Below are 18,201 nucleotides of genomic sequence, written 5' to 3'. Positions count from 1 at the left end.
CAGAGGAGTCTCGGTCTGCACCGGATCCTTTGCCTCAGGCATCATCTGAACCAAGTCTGGGGCCTGATCCTGAAGAGTCCCAGTCTGCACAGACTGTTCCCCAGGAACAAGCACCAGCTGAGCCGAGTCCGGGGGCCTGAGCCTGCCCTGGCTCCAGATGTGGGGATGACCTCGTTGCCTCCAGCTGGGCCATCACTTACAGTTGCTCCACTACCGGTTGGGTCAGGGGAGGCTGAGGCGGCCTCTGGGTCTAGTAACCCACCGACGTCTCCCGAGCTGCAGAGACGAAGGTCTGAGAGAAGGAGAGACCTGAGTACTCGCAGGAGGAGTGCTCACCTTCGGGCGAAGCAGGGAGGTGAGTCACCAGCGGATCAGGACCGCCCGCTACCCTGACAAAGATAAAAGGCTGTCGGACCCCGCTCCAGGTTGCAGGAGCAACATTGCTGTATGCCAGATCCTGCCTGAGATCCTGTTCCTGTCCTTGCCTGGTTTCCTGCCTCGTGTCCTGCCTTGGCCCCGTCGGACTGACTCCTAGCAGAACCTCCGGATTCTGGACTGCGTTTCACAGGTTACCCCCAGCAATGCTCCTGAATGCCTGTTGCAGGAGGGGAGTAGCTCTCGCACTCAGGTCCTGCTTGTGGGTTTGCCTTTGTGGCTTCTGGCTGGCCCCAGAGAGAACAGGAGGGACCACTGGTCTGATCCTGCAGGTTCCGCTTATGTTCTCATATTTTGGCTGTCCACTCACATTTCATTCAATTGATGAAATGAAAACAAGGTTAAATATAAGTGTTAAAACCTGGGAAGACCATATGCAGACCGACTTTGTATTTGTGGTCAACCTCAGCAGGAAGGCATCGCTCATCATCTGCTAGCCTGCCCCCTAAATAGAGACCCAAGAGATCGCTGTCTGAAACCTTTGTTCACACAAGCAAACAGCAGAAAGAGTCCGGTTTCTTTTAAGGGACAATGATATTTCCGTAACACAGAGAGAGGCCCCTCTATGCACTCTCTGCAAAAGAAATCAGGAAAAACAAGTTAGATAAAATCGCTATAAATTGTTGTGGTGATTCGGAGGTTTAATGTGAAATCAAGCTGGATTTCAGCTTGTTTGTGTCTCTCTTGCATCGCAGATGTTGGCAAATTGGATTTTCAGAAAGCAAAATAACTTTAGGATTGGAACTTCCAGAGGTGCAGAAGGGAAACTGCATTTTAATGCTCAGGAACTTGTCAAAGTATTAGCCCGTTCGGCTTCCGAAATGTTTGACAACCGAGGCACAGCTTCTGATTGGTTGCAGGAGTTTCCTGCACTCAAGCGGAAGCAGTGTCAGACATTCGGCTTCCAAAAAAACGTTCAAAAACCAGAGCATTTACTTCCGGCTTTTCGGTTTTCGGGAGCGGGAACGTTCCAAAATGGAGGTGTTTGGGAGCCGAATTTGACTGTATGTTCTGAATTATTTTATTAATACTATTGCCTAACAGACAGACAGATGGGGCTCATCAGTCTGGGAAGGCAGCCCATCTAGGACAAGGAAACCTCCACCACCTTGTGGGATATCCTTGGAAGAATAAAAGTCTCAGGAGTAAACTCTACACAAATCCTGAGCGTAGTCCCTAAAGTGGTTGGGTGGCGTCTTGTATGTCTCCTTCGGGTAACTCCTGCGGCCAAGATGGTGCCAAACGTCTTGCTCTGCTTTCTTCTGGAGCCCATCAGTGAGACCAAGAGGGGGGTCTTCTCATCTGGGACACACTGCCTGGGCTGGAATCTCAGGGAGGTCACTTTGTCTGTTTTGTATACAGTGGTACCTCGGGTTAAGAACTTAATTCGTTCTGAAGGTCTGTTCTTAACCTGAAACTGTTCTTAACCTGAAGCACCACTTTAGCTAATGGGACTCCCACTGACACTGCACGATTTCTGTTCTCATCCTGAAGCAAAGTTCTTAACCCATGGTAATATTTCTGGGTTAGCAGAGTCTGTAACCTGAAGAATATGTAACCTGAAGCGTATGTAACCCGAGGTACCACTGTGTGTGTGTGTGTGTGTGTGTGTGTGTGTGTGTGTGTATATATATATATATATATACATACACACATATATATATTCTTTTTTATTGGTTTACACATATTGCATTGCAATAAAGATGTACCAAAGCCAACACCATTTCCCCCCATCCCCCTATACATTTACATTTACATTTCCTCAATCCATCATATTATTCTTTTCTCCCTCATCCCACTTCCCTCCGCCCCCACTCGATTTCCTCCACATTATACAATTTACAAGGATCTTTGCATCCTACAATCTTCTCAAAGCATCTATATATTCTTATTATCTTTCCTTACTAATTTTTCTTCCATCCAGTACTTCACATTTTAATCTAGGTATATTAGCGTATCTTTTTTTTTGAGCAATATTTTGCCAAATACTCATCAAAACATTTCTAACAGGGAGGTCACTTTGGTTCTGCTAACACAGCAGTATGTCTTCGCCCCAAAACTTGCCAAAAACAAAATTGCCTAATACAAGTTTCTTGTGGACTTTGGTTAGAAAAAAAATAAACTTATGACCTTATGAGTAGGGAGGGATGATAATGCTCATGATGATCTATAAGTGTTTTGTTTCCTTAAATTAAGTCCCTTCCCGTGGGCGGGGGAAAGCAACTAATGATTTTTGTCAAAGTGGCATTTTCTTCCAGCTGCAAAATGTTACGCAGAAGAGGTTGTGAGCCACCCGCCATCTGCAGACCGTTGGTGATGGGAATCAGATGAAGTGTCGCAATCCCCCGAGCCGAAGGTCAACAACCAGCCATAATTCAAAAGGAGCTAGATAAACAGAAGGCAATGTGTAGGCTTAAGTCACGCTCATCAAATCTCATTGATTTGCACTCAAGTAAACATGCATGGGACTCGGGTGGTGCTGTGGGTTAAACCACAGAGCCTAGGACTTGCTGATCAGAAGGTCGGCAGTTTGAATCCCCGTGATGGGGTGAGCTCCCGTTGCTCGGTCCCTGCTCCTGCCAACCTAGCAGTTCAAAAGCACGTCAAAGTGCAAGTAGATAAATAGGTAAGTACAGAGGTACCACTGTATATAAAGCAGTCATTCTGGGGGAACTTCCATTACTCCTCACCACTATGAGCTGAATAAAGAGCATGGAATCCACTCTCGACTCTGAGTATATTTCAACAACCCCCTGTCTCTAAGCTCTTCGCCCCCCACCCGTTGGGAGTGATGTGGAGGCAACAAGAAGAAAGGGCAAAATGCAAAGTGAAACAGGGAGATTAAACCCTGCCTTTCCATCTTTCCCTTGCCATCTTTCACTACCCTAGAGCCATACCACCCTCGCGACCCCTCACCGCACCCTGTCTGAACTGCCCCTGCCTTCTCCTGAGTGATTGTGCCCTTGTCTCCCTCCACCCACTTCGGAAACCCTTTTTAACCAGCTGGCACCCACAAATCGTGTTGGTCCTGCCTGCCTGCCTGCCTTCTCAATGGATCGTGACCAGCAGCCCAGCATGTCATCGCCAATTTCTACCTGAGCACACAACCACGACTAGTGCACATTAGCAGACTTGATACGGTTATACATGCAGTTTTATTATGTTTTGTGGCATCCCTGCAATGCACAGCGGGGGGGGGGGGGACATGGAGATGATCTAGTGAAAGTGGAATTAGGGGGAGTGGGATGAGGAGCGGGGGAGTGATCCAGAGGGACAATAAAGGAGCTGAGTGGAGGCAGATTCTCTCTTTCCTGATTCTCGGTAATGCACCAATCCCTCTGTACTTTGCAATGTTTGGGGGAGCATGTGGAAAATCAGGCTTTGCACGCCCACGGACAGCTCTCCAAATCTCCCCTTGAAGAAACAGGGGAGTGGGTTGAATTTCTGCTTGAGCTGATGGCAAGGAACAGGCTGGAATGTCCTGCAATAGCCAAGCAGATGTGTTTGGCTTTTGCTTCAAGCCTGTGTTTGTACCTTAAATGTTTAGGCAGATACAGGGAGGCAGCGAGGGAGATCGAGTCGCAAGTCCATGAATCGGGAGGGCCACAAACCGGGATTGCTGAACTTGGCTCAAGGATAGGCAGGCTGACACGCTCTGTCTGTTAGCCTTCCTGTCCCTTCAAAGCAGGAAGCAAGGGAAGAGAGCACAGCCACAGCTCTTCTACCTTCACCCTTTCACACTACCCTTGCAGGAATTCAGCTAACAACAGCAGCAACCATGAAGCTTTCAGTTTAGCAAGCTGCGTGAAGCTCTTGCTCTTAGTTCTAGAGCTCTTACAAAGGCTGCAGTTCAAGGAGAAGAAGAGCTGGAAGCTGGACTCTCCCTGCAGCCTGATGGATTAGCCATCACTGGATGAAGAACGGGAAAAGGCTGGTGGAAAAGCTGGCTTCTGTTTGCTTTTGGTTACCATTTGGACACAAGACCAGGACAGCTGAAACTCCAAAAGTCTCCAAGAGAAGGAAAAGCAAAGATTGCAGTCCCCCTACAATTCCTTCTCTGCATGTTTTCAGTTAGTATCTCTTAAAGGGTAAGAGTAAGCCATTTCCACCTGCAGAGGAGGTGGGATTTCTGGCTTCACGACCCCACAATGCGAGCGGTGGCTGGAGCCCAGCCCTCGCGTGATTGGGGGAATACCTGGCCTCGTCACCCCCTGGCCAGCCAATCGGCTGGCTCAGGGGACATGGTCTGCCCTATTTAAAGCAGAACGCGCCCGGGGATCTCCCTCTTTGCCACCTGCCAGCTGTTCCTGCTTTTCCCACCCTATAAAGTTTTCATTCCTTGACCTTGCTATGGACCTTGGTTGGTCGCCGTTGAGAGCCCTGGTAGGAATTTTTCCACTTGGCAAATTGGCACCAGCCTACCTCGTAGCAAAGCACCACAACTTTCTGGGTATTGGCGGTTAGGTATTGGTATTGTTTTGTAGCTGGAAGAGGGGAGGTAGCGCCATCACCTGCCCCACATATTGAAGGGTAGTCCGGTAAAGGATTCCGGGGGGCGTGGCCCTGTCCAAAGCCGAGGGAGGTGAGGGCCTAAGGCACGCCCCCTATTGGTGATCCTGTGGGAGTTCCTAGTTGATGTGCATCAGCAGGACTCCCCCTACTGGTGGTTAACCCTTCCCGGACTTCAAGCGGACGGGCTGAAGTTGGATATAGTCGGTTAGGACCAATGCCTAAGCCAATACCGCTCATTGCCTGTAATCAATAAAGTTGTGGCCTTTTTAAGCACCTTTTCCTTAATAAATGTGTCATGTGTCTTTATTTCCACTGGGGGGGGGGACTTGCCACGCAAAGAGGCTTAAACCAAACTAATGCAAATCTTCTACCTTCAGGACACTTCCTTGTGTAGCCACCACAGGACCCACATGAGCAACTCTCTCCATCTGAGGTTTCCAGCAACGGCCATTCAGAAGCATCCCTCCCTCCAACTGCGGTGGCAGAGCAGAGCCGGTAAGGCTCGTAGCCACCGATAGCCCTCTCCTCTTCCACGCTTTTGTCTATTTTAAAGCCATCTAGGCTGGTGGCTGTCCCTGCCTCCTGTTCCAAAATTCAGGACCACTGGACATCCACGAGTGAAATCCTGACATTACTGAACATGTGGACTGACAACATGAGAGCTTGCCGCCGTAAAGAACTTTGGGCATGGATGTCTGCTGATGCTAGGATTTCCACAGCTCAGCAATGGAAAACCCTTTTAAAAACCACCTCCATTTGTCTTTGTCGTATAAGAACTTATGGACTTTGGCTATTGCAGGGGAAATAACACATAAACTGTCTGTTTCCAGGGCGACGAAGGATCTAGAATGCTTTTATGTCATCGGGCGAGATTTTATTTCCGATTCTTCAGACATTCGCCATCCACACCAGCTCAGGAAATGTGGAATATTATTTTTTTAGTATGCTGTCTGCTATTATTGTCTGTATTATGTGCAAGGAAGTTATCTCAGTTGTGGTGCTGATCATGTCAAGGTTGTGGATTCAACCCCCACAGGGAAATGTTCCTGCACTGCAGGGAGTTTGACTAGGGAGTTCTATGATTTTGATGATGATGATGATGATCCATAAATTTATGTTCTTCATGTGGTACACTGCCCTGGGATCTTTGGATGAAAGGGAAGTATATAAATCAAATATCTCAAGGGCTGTCACAGGGAAGAGGGAGCATGCTTGTATTTTCCTGCTCTGGAAGGGGGGGACTCGAACCCATGGCTTCAGGTTACAATAAAGGAGATTCCAATTCAACATTCAGAAGAACTTTCTGACAATAAGAACTGTCGGACAGTGGAATGGACTCCCTTGGAAGGTGGTGGACTCTCCTTCACCAGAGGTTTTTAAGCAGAGGTTGGACGGCCGTCTGCCAGGGGTTCTCTGGCTGCAGTTCCGGGATTGCAAGGGGCCGAACCAGATGGCCCTTGGGGGAGGGTCCCTTCCAGTTCTACTATAGCCTGTGACTAAGAATAGAGAAAAGCAATGACAAACCTCGACAGCATCTTAAAAAGCAGAGACATCACCTTGCCAACAAAGGTCCGTATAGTTAAAGCCATGGTTTTCCCAGTACTGATGTATGGGAGTAAGAACTGGACCATAAAGAAGGCTGAATGGATGCTTTTGAAATATGGTGCTGGAGGAGACTCTTGAGAATTGAAATGGGAAGTAAGTTATAAGAAAATAAGGGAATGAAATTTTACTTGTTTTTAAATTGTTTTTAGTTTTGTATTTCTCTATATTTGTTATTTTCTGTGTTTGTGTTTTGTTTTTATTATTGTTTTTTTTGTATAACCTTTGAAATTTTAATAAATATCTTTTTTTAAAAAAAAGAGAGAGTTGAAATGGACTGCATGAAGATCAAACCTCTCCATTCTGAAGGAGATCAGCCTTGAGTGCTCACTGGAAGGGCAGATCCTGAAGCTGAGGCTCCAAGACTTTGGCCCCCTCATGAGAAGAGAAGCCTCCCTGGGAAAGACCCTGATGCTGGGAAAGATGGAGGGCACAAGGAGAAGGGGACGACAAAGGATGAGATGGTGGGACAGTGTTCTGGAAGCTACCAGCATGAGTTTGACCAAACTGCGGGAGGCAGTGGAAGACAGGAGTGCCTGGCGTGCTCTGGTCCAGGGGGCGACGAAGAGGTGGACACAACTAAACGACTAAACAACAACAACAAGAATGGCGAGGGCAGCCAAACCCCTTTGTCCAAGCTCTGAGCCCCCCTCCTCCCACGACATCTTAAAAGAACAGGGGGTGGCACAGAGAGGTCAAGGAGGGCATCTGCAGCTGAGCTGCAAAACCAACCCAAGTGGAGATGAAGAGGATGGAGGGGGGCAAGCTGGCCCCCACCTGGGAGGAAGAGGGAGAGCCCCCAGCCCTGTTATCCTCAGTCAGCAGGCTCAGCCTCCTAGGAGCCCACGACTTGCAGGAACCTGGACTGCTTCACGCTTGTGGTTTGCTCTTTTGAACGGCAGCTTTCATTTTCCATAGTAGCAGCAGCCGGAGGAGAGATAAATAAACCCCAGCCCTTCTCCTGGCCCAGCTAAATAAGCCTCATCCAGCCAAGCAGGCCTTGAACCCTCGCCAGTGTTTTCCCCCAACGGCCAATCAAGCCATTTATGATGCTCTCCATCCTTAACCCTGCTGGGCTGGTGGCCAAGGAAGAAACTGTTTCGCTCGGCAGATTTTGGATCTATGCATACTGGTGGTGTCCTCGCACAGGACCCCGGAGCGCTTGCCAGTGGCTACCTAGGGAAGGAGAGGGCTAAAGAGGCGACCTTTGCAAACAAGGCCAGTCCTTGTGACTAGCAGGCAGCACGAGGCAGCACGATGGGCTGAGGCTCTAGCGTGGAACCAGACCCACCACGGAAACCATGCAAGATTGGATCAAGGAAGAGATAGCAGAGGAAGATGAGATGGCGTTAGGGGAAGCTGCAGTTAGAGCAGAATGCTGCAGCACGATTGCTGACAGGAGTGAAACCTTGCCTCCTCCATATAACCCCTGTGCTCAGAGAGCTCCACTGCTTCTTGATTTGCCACAGGGTCAAGTTCAAGGTGTTATTATTAGTATATAAAGCCCTTAAGCAGATAGAGGATGGATGGCGGCTAACAGATTAAGGTTGAATCCTGACAAGACAGAAGTACTGTTTTGGGGAGACAGGAGGCTGGTGGGTGTGGAGTCATCTCTGTTCCTGAATGGGGTAACTGTGCCCCTGAAGGACCAGGTGTGCAGCCTGGGAGTCATTTTGGACTCACAGCTGTTCATGGAGGTGCAGGTCAGTTCTGTCACCAGGGCAGCTGTTTACCAGCTCCATCTGGTACGCAGGATGAGACCCTTCCTGCCCTCAGACTGTCTCACCAGAGTGGTGCATACTCTAGTTATCTCTCGCTTGGACTACTGCAATGCGCTCTATGTGGGGCTACCTTTGAAGGTGACCTGGAAACTACAACTAATCCAGAATGCGGCAACCCAAACTGGTGACTGGGAGCAGCAGCCAAGATCACATAATACTGGTCCTGAAAGACCTACATTGGCTCCCAGTACGTTTCCGAGCACAATTCAGAGGGTTGGTGCTGAGCTTTAAAGCCCTAAATGGCCTCAGCCCAATAGACCTGAAGGAGCATCTCCACCCCCATCGTTCTGCAAAGATGCTGAGGTCCAGCTCCGAGGGCCTTCTGGTGGTTCCCTCACTGCAAGAAGCGAGGTTACAGGGAACCAGGCAGAGGGCCTTCTCGGTAGTGGCACCTGCCCTGTGGAATGCCCTCCCACCAGATGTCAAAGAGAAAAACAACTACCAGATTTTTAGAAAACATCTGAAGGCAGCCCTGTTTAGGGAAGCTTTTAATGTTTAACATACTACTGTATTTTAATACTTTGTTGGAAGCCGCCCAGAGTGGCTGGGGAAACCCAGACAGATAGGCGGGGTATAAATAATAAATTCTATTCTATTCTATTCTATTCTATTCTATTCTATTCTATTCTATTCTATTCTATTCTATTCTATTCTATTCTATTCTATTCTATTCTTAAACCCTTCAGACCAGTTAGTTCATAGCTGCCCCTCAATCACTTGAATCAGCCCACCTGGCCCTGTCACAGGGGTTGTGAAATATCCCCTGTATTCTGCATTTGGAATAAATCAATACTCTAGCGTGGCCGCACCTGCACTCTGCAACTCCCTACCTGCGATCCCTTCGTAGAGGGTGGCCTTATAGTCCAGGTATTCATAGTCCTCAAATTTCTGCGATCCTTCGCACAAGACCCGGCACTCTGTATCAGCCACGTGGTAGCCCCTCAGTGCCCTCTCCAGGAACTCAATGGCCGCGTGATACTCTTCTTTGTCATAATGCTTCACTCCCAAAAGATAGTCCTCCTGTAATACCAAAAGAACATTAAGGACATGGAAAATACTTTAACGGTGTGCTGTGTGAAGAAGGACTCCATTTGATCTGTCCTGAATCTTCCAATACTCAGCTTCTTCAACTAGGGCCAGGGCCTTTTCAGTACTGGCCCCGACTTGGTGGAACGCTCTGTCCCAAGAGACCAGGGCCTTGCGGGACTTGACATCTTTCTGTAGGGTCTGCAAGATGGAGCTGTTCCGCCTGGCCTTTGGTTTGGACTCGGTCTGACCCTTATGTTTTCCCTCCCTTTATGGTTTTGATCCATGGGCTACTTTTAAAATGAGGCTGTATTTTAAATTGCATTTTAACCTGTATTTTAAATTGGTCCCCCCCATTATGTTTTTATTGTAATTTTACTGGTGTTAGCTGCCCTGAGCCTGGCTCTGGATGGGGAGGGCAGGGTATAAATAAAATTTATTATTATTATTATTATTACTATTATTATTATTAATGCTCATTGGAGTTCTAGTGTTGGAAGAGAGGGAGCAAAACTCTATCCATTTCCCCCATGTCATGCATGGTTTCATAAACCTCTATCCTCTACTTTAAACCAGTGGTTTTCAACCCGTGTGCCATGGCACCCTGGGGCGCCTTGAATGATGGTCAGGGATGCTGCGGACAACACTGGCCTGTGTCCCTCCTTCCTTCCTTCCCTCCTTCCTCTGATGCCCTCTTGTGTCTCTGCCTCCCAAAGGCTTGTGCGTCTGTCTGTTTGTTGCAGCAGCCCTGGCTGCAAGTGTTGGCTATCTGCAGTTTAGTAGCACTGCAGAGCGCCTGCTGGGGAAACCATGCATTCAAAAGGGACTCAAAAATAACTTAAACAAGGTTTTAATAACAATAACAAAAACTCCTTATACACTAAATACATCAACAACATACCAGACCCAACCACCAACCCATCTCCCAGGGTAATGGGAGAGCTAGGTGCTGCTCCTTATATACTACACCCAATTGCTGACGCAGCTTGATTAACACAACTCAGCAGCTGTAAGAAGGGAGTTGGACAAGGGAGTCGTGGAGCCCAAAAGGTTGCAAACCTCTGGCCTGAACTAAATAGTCCCCAGTACTGAAGCCTTTCTGCACAGGGAAGTCACTTCGTCCCCCTGATCAGTTGGGTTGCCTTTTCCTGAACCTTTTCCAACTCTACAGTATCCTTATTGAGGTGAGGCAACCAGAACCGTATGCAGTACAGTCATACCTTGGGTTACAGACACTTCAGGTTGTGTTTTTTCAGGTTGTGGGCTGCCAAAACCCAGAAGTACTGGAACGGGTTACTTCCGGGTTTCAGCGGTCGCACATGCGCAGAAGCACCAAATCACAACTCGTGCATGCACAGACACACCGCTGCGGGTTGCAAACACTGCGGGTTGCAAACGTGCATCCCACATGGATCACGTTCACAACCCAAGCATCCACTGTATTTCAAATGTGGTCGCACCATAATTTTGTATAAAGGCGTTATGATACCGGCAGCTTCATTTTCAGTCTCTTTCCTGAAGATCCATGCCATGAAAGGATAAGCCTTAGGAGCAAGATGTCACTGACGGAGACCACCAAAGAGGGGGACCCCCAAAATGCAAGTGCCAGAAGTCCAGAGAACCCATGGCTCAGTGGCAGATGACCTATTTTCTGAGCCAAAGACCCCACTCTGCATCCTCAGAGAGGCAAGGTAGAATCTCCTTGAGATCCTTGAGGCCTGCTACTGGTCAGTATTGGTCACCAGCCTCTTAGATGCAGGGCAGATTCAGAAAAAGAAACCCATCCATTTCTCTTCACTCCCTAGACCAAGAGGATGTCCTCCACATATTTTGGACCACAGAAAGCATCCACCTTGGCCAACACAGCTGATGGGGACACCTCAGGATGTGCTGGAGCCTCCAGAGAGCATTTGGTTCACCTTACTGAAACTCTTTGAGCCTCCCATGTCAACCCACCAAGATTTTGCCCAAGCAGGATCCCACCAGATTTCCTCCACATGTTATTTCTGGTGGCATTTTAGTGGTGGTTCTGTTTCAAATCCATAAAGCGGCACATTTTCACTCTTTGGCAACGTTACCATGTGCGGTCGGGCCTCTCGGTCGATCAGGTCCACCTTCCCTGCCGAGGTCCTGTAATTCTCCAGGTCTTGCTGAACCTCCATGTGCTCTGGGTTCGCCAGGAAGAAGGTGTGGGCTGCATCAGCCGCCTTGTCCAACTGGTTCAGCTGCAAAGGAAAGGAAAAGAAAGAGGCTCTGAGGCTGCGTGCAAAGTGCTCTGAGGTTTTCTACAAACAAGTAGTGCATAAGTTTTATGACATAAAGAAGAAAGAAGAAAGAAAGAAAGAAAGAAAGAAAGAAAGAAAGAAAGAAAGAAAGAAAGAAAGAAAGAAAGAAAGAAAGAAAGAGTGTGTCTGTTCCACAGCAGATCCCAGAGGGTTGGTTTATTTATTTACACAAGGCCAAAATGAAGTACAATGAAAACACCATGGGTGGGATTCAAGCAAGTTTTACTCAAAGTAGACCCAACAGAGTGAATGAACATGACTAAAGACCCTTATGCACAGTACGTTTATAGCAGTATTATACCATTTTAACCAGTCATCATTTATTATTACAGTTGTTGTTGTTGTTGTTGTTGTTGTTACATTTATATATTGTCCTTTCTCTGTGAGCCACATGAGCCTCAAGTGACAACAGTGGAACTAGAATTACCCGCAAGCAGACTTGAAATTTACGGCATGTTGTACACTGATAGATAATTATATGAAAATGAAATACCGGTGGGATTTGACTCCTAGTAAGTTGGCAAAAATGTATAGGACAAGTCCAAATACCTGCTGGAAATGTAAAGAAAAAGAAAGGACCTTTTATCATATGTGGTGGACTTGTCTGGTAATAAAATCTTTCTGGGAGATGGTATATATATATATATATAATGAAATGGGGGGGGGATGTTTAAAATAACTTTTGTTAAGAAACCAGAAACGTTTTTTATTAGGAATTACAGGTACCGACATTCCAAAGGAGCAGAAAAGACTTTTCATGTATGGAACAATAGCCGCCTGGATGTTACTAGCCCAGAGGTGGAAAGAAAACAGAGTCCCTACCAGAGAGGAATGGCAAATGAAGCTGTTAAACTACACCGAAATGGCAAAACTGAATGGAAAACTCAGAAATCAAGAGGACAAAAACTTTATAAAATAACAGGGAAAATTTATAAGTTATTTAGAAGACCACTGTAAGCAGATGGAAACATTGGCAGAATTTTGATTTCACTTGTAGTGTAAAAATTACCATGGAAGTTTATGGAAGAATATACATTTCTAAATGTTCAAAACGGGAACCCATGGAGGGGGTGGGGGGAAGTCCTGAGATTCGGAGGAATCTCTGTATATGGATAATATATATTTGGACTTTTTTATAACTTTGTATTTGTAAAACCAAATGAAAATTATTTCAAAAAGAAAACAGAATTACCCCCAAGCTGGGTGTCCCAGGGCCTCCAGACACACTGCCCTGGGAGGTCACGTTGGTGCTACTAACACACCGGTTTGAATTCACCCCTGGAGGTGTACTCCATTGTCTTGTGAGACAGACAGATGCCAACAACTCTGTGTTGTGGTAATTTCCAGACTGGATTTTTTTTAAAAAAATTATTAAGAATTCCAACATAACAATTTATCAAAAACATATCATCCTCATCCCCCCCTATTTTTTCCTCCCCCCTGCCCAAACCAGAAACTCAACCTCCCACCCACCCATCTCAGACTTCCCTCAGCTCCTCTCTCTGGTTTTTCAGCACACATTAATCTCTGCATATTATAAAATTGTAAAGATCCTTAATTTATCTATCTATATGTTTAAAATAATAAATTTGTGTATGTTTATTCAAAACCTGCCAAGGAGTCCAGTTCATTTTGTTGTTTCTTTAAGTACTTTGTAAAAGGTTCCCATTCTTCTTTAAAGTCACAGTTGTCCTTGCCATGCAGTTTGTATTCAGCTTCACCAATTCCACATAATCCATCAGTTTCTTTTGCCACAGTTCTTTGGTCAGGATTTCTTCGTTCTTCCATCCTTGTGCTATTAAGACTCTCACCGCCGTTGTCACATACATGAAAATGTTCTTCAATTTCCTTGGCAGGTCCTTTCCTACAATCCCTAACAAAAATGCTTCAGTCGGTAACTTCCAGACTGGATTACTGCAATGCGCTCTATGTGGTTCTGCCCTTGAAGACGACTCAGAAAGGTCAATTGGTCCAAAATGCAACAGCTGGATCCCTGGTTGGGGTTCCATTGAGATCTCATATAACCCCCTTTTGAAAAACAACGCCTTGGTGCCCAAAGCCCTTATCCTCTCAGTCTTCTTTACCTTGGCCTTCTGACACCTGAGGTGGAAGTTTTCAGAGCCCACCTTGTTTTTATGATTGTAAGTCTTTTAAAAACACACACAACCGAAATGGTTTTTCATATTGTGTTTTAATGTTATAACCCACCCAGGACCTCACAGCAGAGGGTGGGAAATAAACAAATAAATAGCATAATAAGGATGTCCCGATGGGAAGGGGCAATGCCAGAGCGAATGTGGCAAGCGGCACAGATTCGCTCACAACCTCTGGGCCACGGAGGTGTCCCTGAAAATGTGTTGCTTTTCGGAAACGGGAAGCAACTGCCAGAACTCATAAAACGGGCTGTTTGCTTAACTGGCAGCGAGAGGCGTCTCGCCTTGTACTGTACATGCAGTTCAGCAGAGCTCTGGGAAAACAGGGGATTAAAAAAACAGGCTCCCAACGTTAGGCTCAAACCCACAACCTGAGATGAAGGGCCATGATTCTGCACCAAATCATCTGCTTTGCATGCAAATGGCATAGCTGTCAAGCGTCCCTTATTTGGAGAGACAGTCCCTCATTCCAGCGCCATATCCCACTGTCCCTTATTGATGGGTGTCCCTTAAATTTCCTGGGTTTCAAAGGAAGCAGCTCCTCTCCCTCCCTCCCTGCCGGCCAGGGAGGAGGGAGGCTCCAACTGTGTTGCTTGGCTGTCCGGCCTGCCCCCCCTCCAGCCTCCTCTCACCAGCCTCAGCCTCTGGGAGCCCCTCCCCGTCGGGACTGGCGGGAGCCTCGGGCCCTTCCACCACCATCCTCCTTGTGGCCGCCAAACTGAGCGTCTCTGCCTGGGGCCTCCCCTCTACCCATCACCGCTGCTCCCGCTAGGCTGTACTGCGGCTGTGCCGCCGAAGGACCCGGATGAGATGGGCAGCCTGGCATGGCCTATGAATTGCTGAGGAGCCTTGAGAGGAGAGCGAGGACAACCATAGAGAAAGCAGTTCAGAGAGAGGAGGGAGAGGAGGAGGAGGAGGTGCGGGCAGGTGTTCCAAGGGCTACAAGGGAAGGACCGCAAGCATAGATTTGTAGTGGTAGACTAGCATAGATGGTCTGATCTGCGGGTTTACTTCAGGCGCTATTCCCCCCCCTCCCACCCCACCTGATGGAATTGGGAGCTGCAGATGGAGCATGAGAGAAAAGATAAGGAACTGCAGCAGCATCTTCATAGCTTGGACTTCATTTTGCACGAAAAGTGGTTGCTGCTTGTCGTTATTTAAATTGCAGTGTTTCATCAGCTGGTGTCTTGAGCATCAACCTCTGGAACGAAGGGCTAAAAACCGGCGCTGCTCTCCAAAATTATCTGATCCCTTTTAACTTCGTATTTCAGCTGGTTTACTAAAATCCCTTATTTTGGCTGCTGATCCCTTAGTTTCAAGGCTGCTGGTCCCTTATTTTCAAATCTGTAAGCTGACAGCTATGGCAAAAGGTCCTTCTGATTTCAGTCCCAGGCATTTCCAGAGCCCTTGTCCCAAACCCTGGAAGGCTGCTGCCAGTCAGAGGGGACAGAACTGTGTTAGATGGGCCAAGGTGTCCAACTCCGTACAAGGCAGCTTCCTGTGTTCCGCAACCTCTTGAAACTTGGAGAAAGCCAGAGGTTTTTCTGCAGCAGCACTTAAGAAGGAATGTGGCAGACAGATCTGCTAAGAGCACCCTGGTGGTTATCAATTACGCACTTGCTTCCCTTCCTCTCTTGCAGTGCGAACTTCGTGTTCTGCGCTGAGCACGTCCAGGCAGGGCTCTGCGAGGCCAGGAAAGAACCCACCCAGAGTTGAGCACGGCTGCCACACCTTGTACCTCCAGGGCGCAAACGTGCCATTGCTCCCTCCCGCTCGAAAACCTCAGCCCGTTTCCTTGACTCGCCTGAGCGCTTGGCATTTTTGGAGACCGCTTCAAACAACGATTTAAGACTTCTCATCCTGGAAAGCGTCCAAGGGGGAAGTACCCAGAAGTAGGGAGGGGGAGATGTGGGGAGGGGGCTTCGGGCCAGAGGTCATTGATTCCGAACAGCATCCTGCAGCACATTTCTGCAAAGGGCCCTGCAGGGTGGGATCTCTCTGCTCAGAATGCATCAATTGCTCCTTGCAGCAGGCTCTGTCTGGTACCCTTACTCTAACATTTACATTTTGCACACACTCACACTCACACACAAACACACCCTTCGCCCAGGTGTGTAAGCCCACCAAGGGCAGACTGCATCCAAATAAGTGGCTTGCCTACAACAGCTGAAGTCATAACAGCTTTGTCTGCTTTTCAAAAGCCAAACGATCCTTCCCTGGGTTTGTAGCTGCAGCCCAGCCGGGCTCCCCCTCTGGAAATCACATTCTCCCGTTTGTTTTATTACATTTGCTTTCGGTGCGTAATTGCTCGCTGCTCTGGGAGTCCTCTTGGAAGCAGAACGGAAACACGGAGAACATGAAAATGAAATTATCTCATCAGCCAGCTCCAACGTACACACAGCTGACAGCTCCCAAACTCAAGGCTCCATTCGGCTCTTTGGAGAGCCTTGGGGGGAGAAGATGCTCAGCAGGTATGCAGGCACCTTAGAGACCTAGGTGTGGGCCACACCCTGCAACATTTCGAGTGCTATTTACTGCTTCCACTGGGGCATCCTGCTGGTCCCTAAGAGAACAGGATGTCAGGGGCCATTGGCCTGATTCTGCAGCCTAGGAGCAGGAGGGGCCGAGGGGTCTTTGCTTCCCCAATAACATATTTGAGGGGGCCGAGGACCCCAAAAGTTGATGGGCATTGCCAGGTTTGATGAGCCCCTCAGCTCCTGAAGGTAATGGGGCCTTTTCTATGTCCAGCTGTCCTTTGTCAACAACAAATTGTCGCTGTTTTTTGTGCTGAATATATGCTATATAGTAATTTATAGACCTAATAGGTATCTAAAGCCATTTGCACATAACAAAACATGTATTTTATCAAAGTATTTGTCGAACAGAAATACAATCAAGAAGAAGGATATTAATAGTGAAATACAATTAAGAAGAAGTATATTAATAGTAAAATAATTATTAAGCTCTAACTTAAAATGATTTTTCATTCATAACAAACTTAATAATGCAAACACATTGGCATTTGGCAACAACAAAAGTTCCTTTAGAAACAGACTCGTAATCTAGTTTCTAGAAACTTGCTATAACAAAGACTGATAATCTAGTTTCTAGAAACTTGCTATAACAAGAAATAATAATAGTTGATATTTTCAAATGGTGTCTGTGCACCATTGTGATTGATTATTTAGGGCAGGGCTTATTGGGGCCCCTCCAATATTTTATTCAAGTTGGGCCCCCTGTCCTGCAGAGGACTTCTCGTGTTCTTATGTACATAGGCAAATAACTACCTGGCGAAAGGTTAGCATGAAGTTTGCAGTTTTCCCTTGGGAATGAATTTTCCTTGGAGGAGGCACAGATACTGGTTGACGTAACAGGTCTCACAAACAAGGGCAAGGGGTTGGATTTGCTTTGAGTTTGCTTTGCGTTAGACAGCAGGCAGGTTTGATTCCCTCAACAGTTTGGGCCTCTCCAGGGAGGTCCTTTTGAGCAGTGACATTAATGGCCAGAAACCACAGGCTTTGCCACTTCCACCAATCATCCCATCGGCAGCAATGACGGGCAGAGGTTTAATCAATGTGAGCTCATCATATAGAACATGGGTCAGCAAACTAAGGACCACAGGCCAGATCAGGCCCAATTGCCTTCTAGATCCAGCCCATGGATGGCCAGGGAATTCAGGCAGCCAGCATAGCACATGTGCGCAATGGTTTTTGTGACTCAGCCAGGCTTGGGGGCCAAAAGTGAGGCGGGCGGCTATTCAAGACAAGCCCCTTCTCTGTCCATTGTACGTGCAGCAATCTTTTATTCTGGGGTGCGGAAGAAGGAAAAGCAACCACAGTTCGAATTTCCACCATGGAGCTGCTGGCAACTGACCTTAAGAAGGGCAGTTGTGGTGGCAGGGGCTCGGAGGCGCCTTGGGAGCAACGCCTGCCGGTATCTGTGGTGGCAGTGCTCCCTGCCAGAGGAAGTGGGGAGTGCCTGGGTGGCTGCACTCTGAACCAGTTTTGCACTCTGCTGGGGAGGCTGCTCATTAGCTACACGGTGCGAGCCATGGAAAGATGAAGGAATGATCGCCGGGTGTGGAGCACACTTCCACCTGCAGCCAGGCCTCAGCTGTCTGAACATCATGCGCTCTATCTAACCTTTGCTCTCTTAGTGGTCTGCCGTGCCCTGTCTGTGACCTTTGTCTCCTTCGTCATACATTGTGCAAGGGGAAAGTGACGCGGTGGAAACAGGTGCCAAAATAACTTTGTACCACCCGACAATCTCAGGATTGGAAGATGTGTAAAGGTCCCAGCCCAAAATGTATCTGACTGGTTTTGCATATTGTGCTAATAAAAGGAGCCTCGACAGAGTTAGCCGGCAGCTTGTCCTGGAGCATACATGCCAGCTCACTTCTGCACAGCT

General features: G+C 47.6%; 1 protein-coding gene across 2 annotated transcripts in view; it reads right to left on the bottom strand.

Moving 5' to 3' along the window:
- The window catches only part of P3H2 (prolyl 3-hydroxylase 2), a 112,173-nt gene that overhangs the window by 28,215 nt on the left and 65,757 nt on the right, over positions 1–18,201 (bottom strand). For both annotated transcript variants that reach the window (XM_081910878.1, XM_081910879.1), the window contains exons 2-3: positions 11,435–11,581; positions 9,161–9,350 (exon numbers count right to left, since the gene is read on the bottom strand). In XM_081910878.1, coding sequence (XP_081767004.1) covers positions 9,161–9,350; positions 11,435–11,581 — 337 coding nt within the window. The remainder of the gene's footprint in view (positions 1–9,160; positions 9,351–11,434; positions 11,582–18,201) is intronic.

The sequence above is a fragment of the Podarcis melisellensis genome (assembly GCF_964234715.1).
Source record: "Podarcis melisellensis genome assembly, chromosome: 5".
Taxonomy (NCBI): domain Eukaryota; kingdom Metazoa; phylum Chordata; class Lepidosauria; order Squamata; family Lacertidae; genus Podarcis; species Podarcis melisellensis.
Note: the sequence above shows the minus strand (reverse complement) of the source record. Positions and strands in the feature narration are given on the sequence as shown.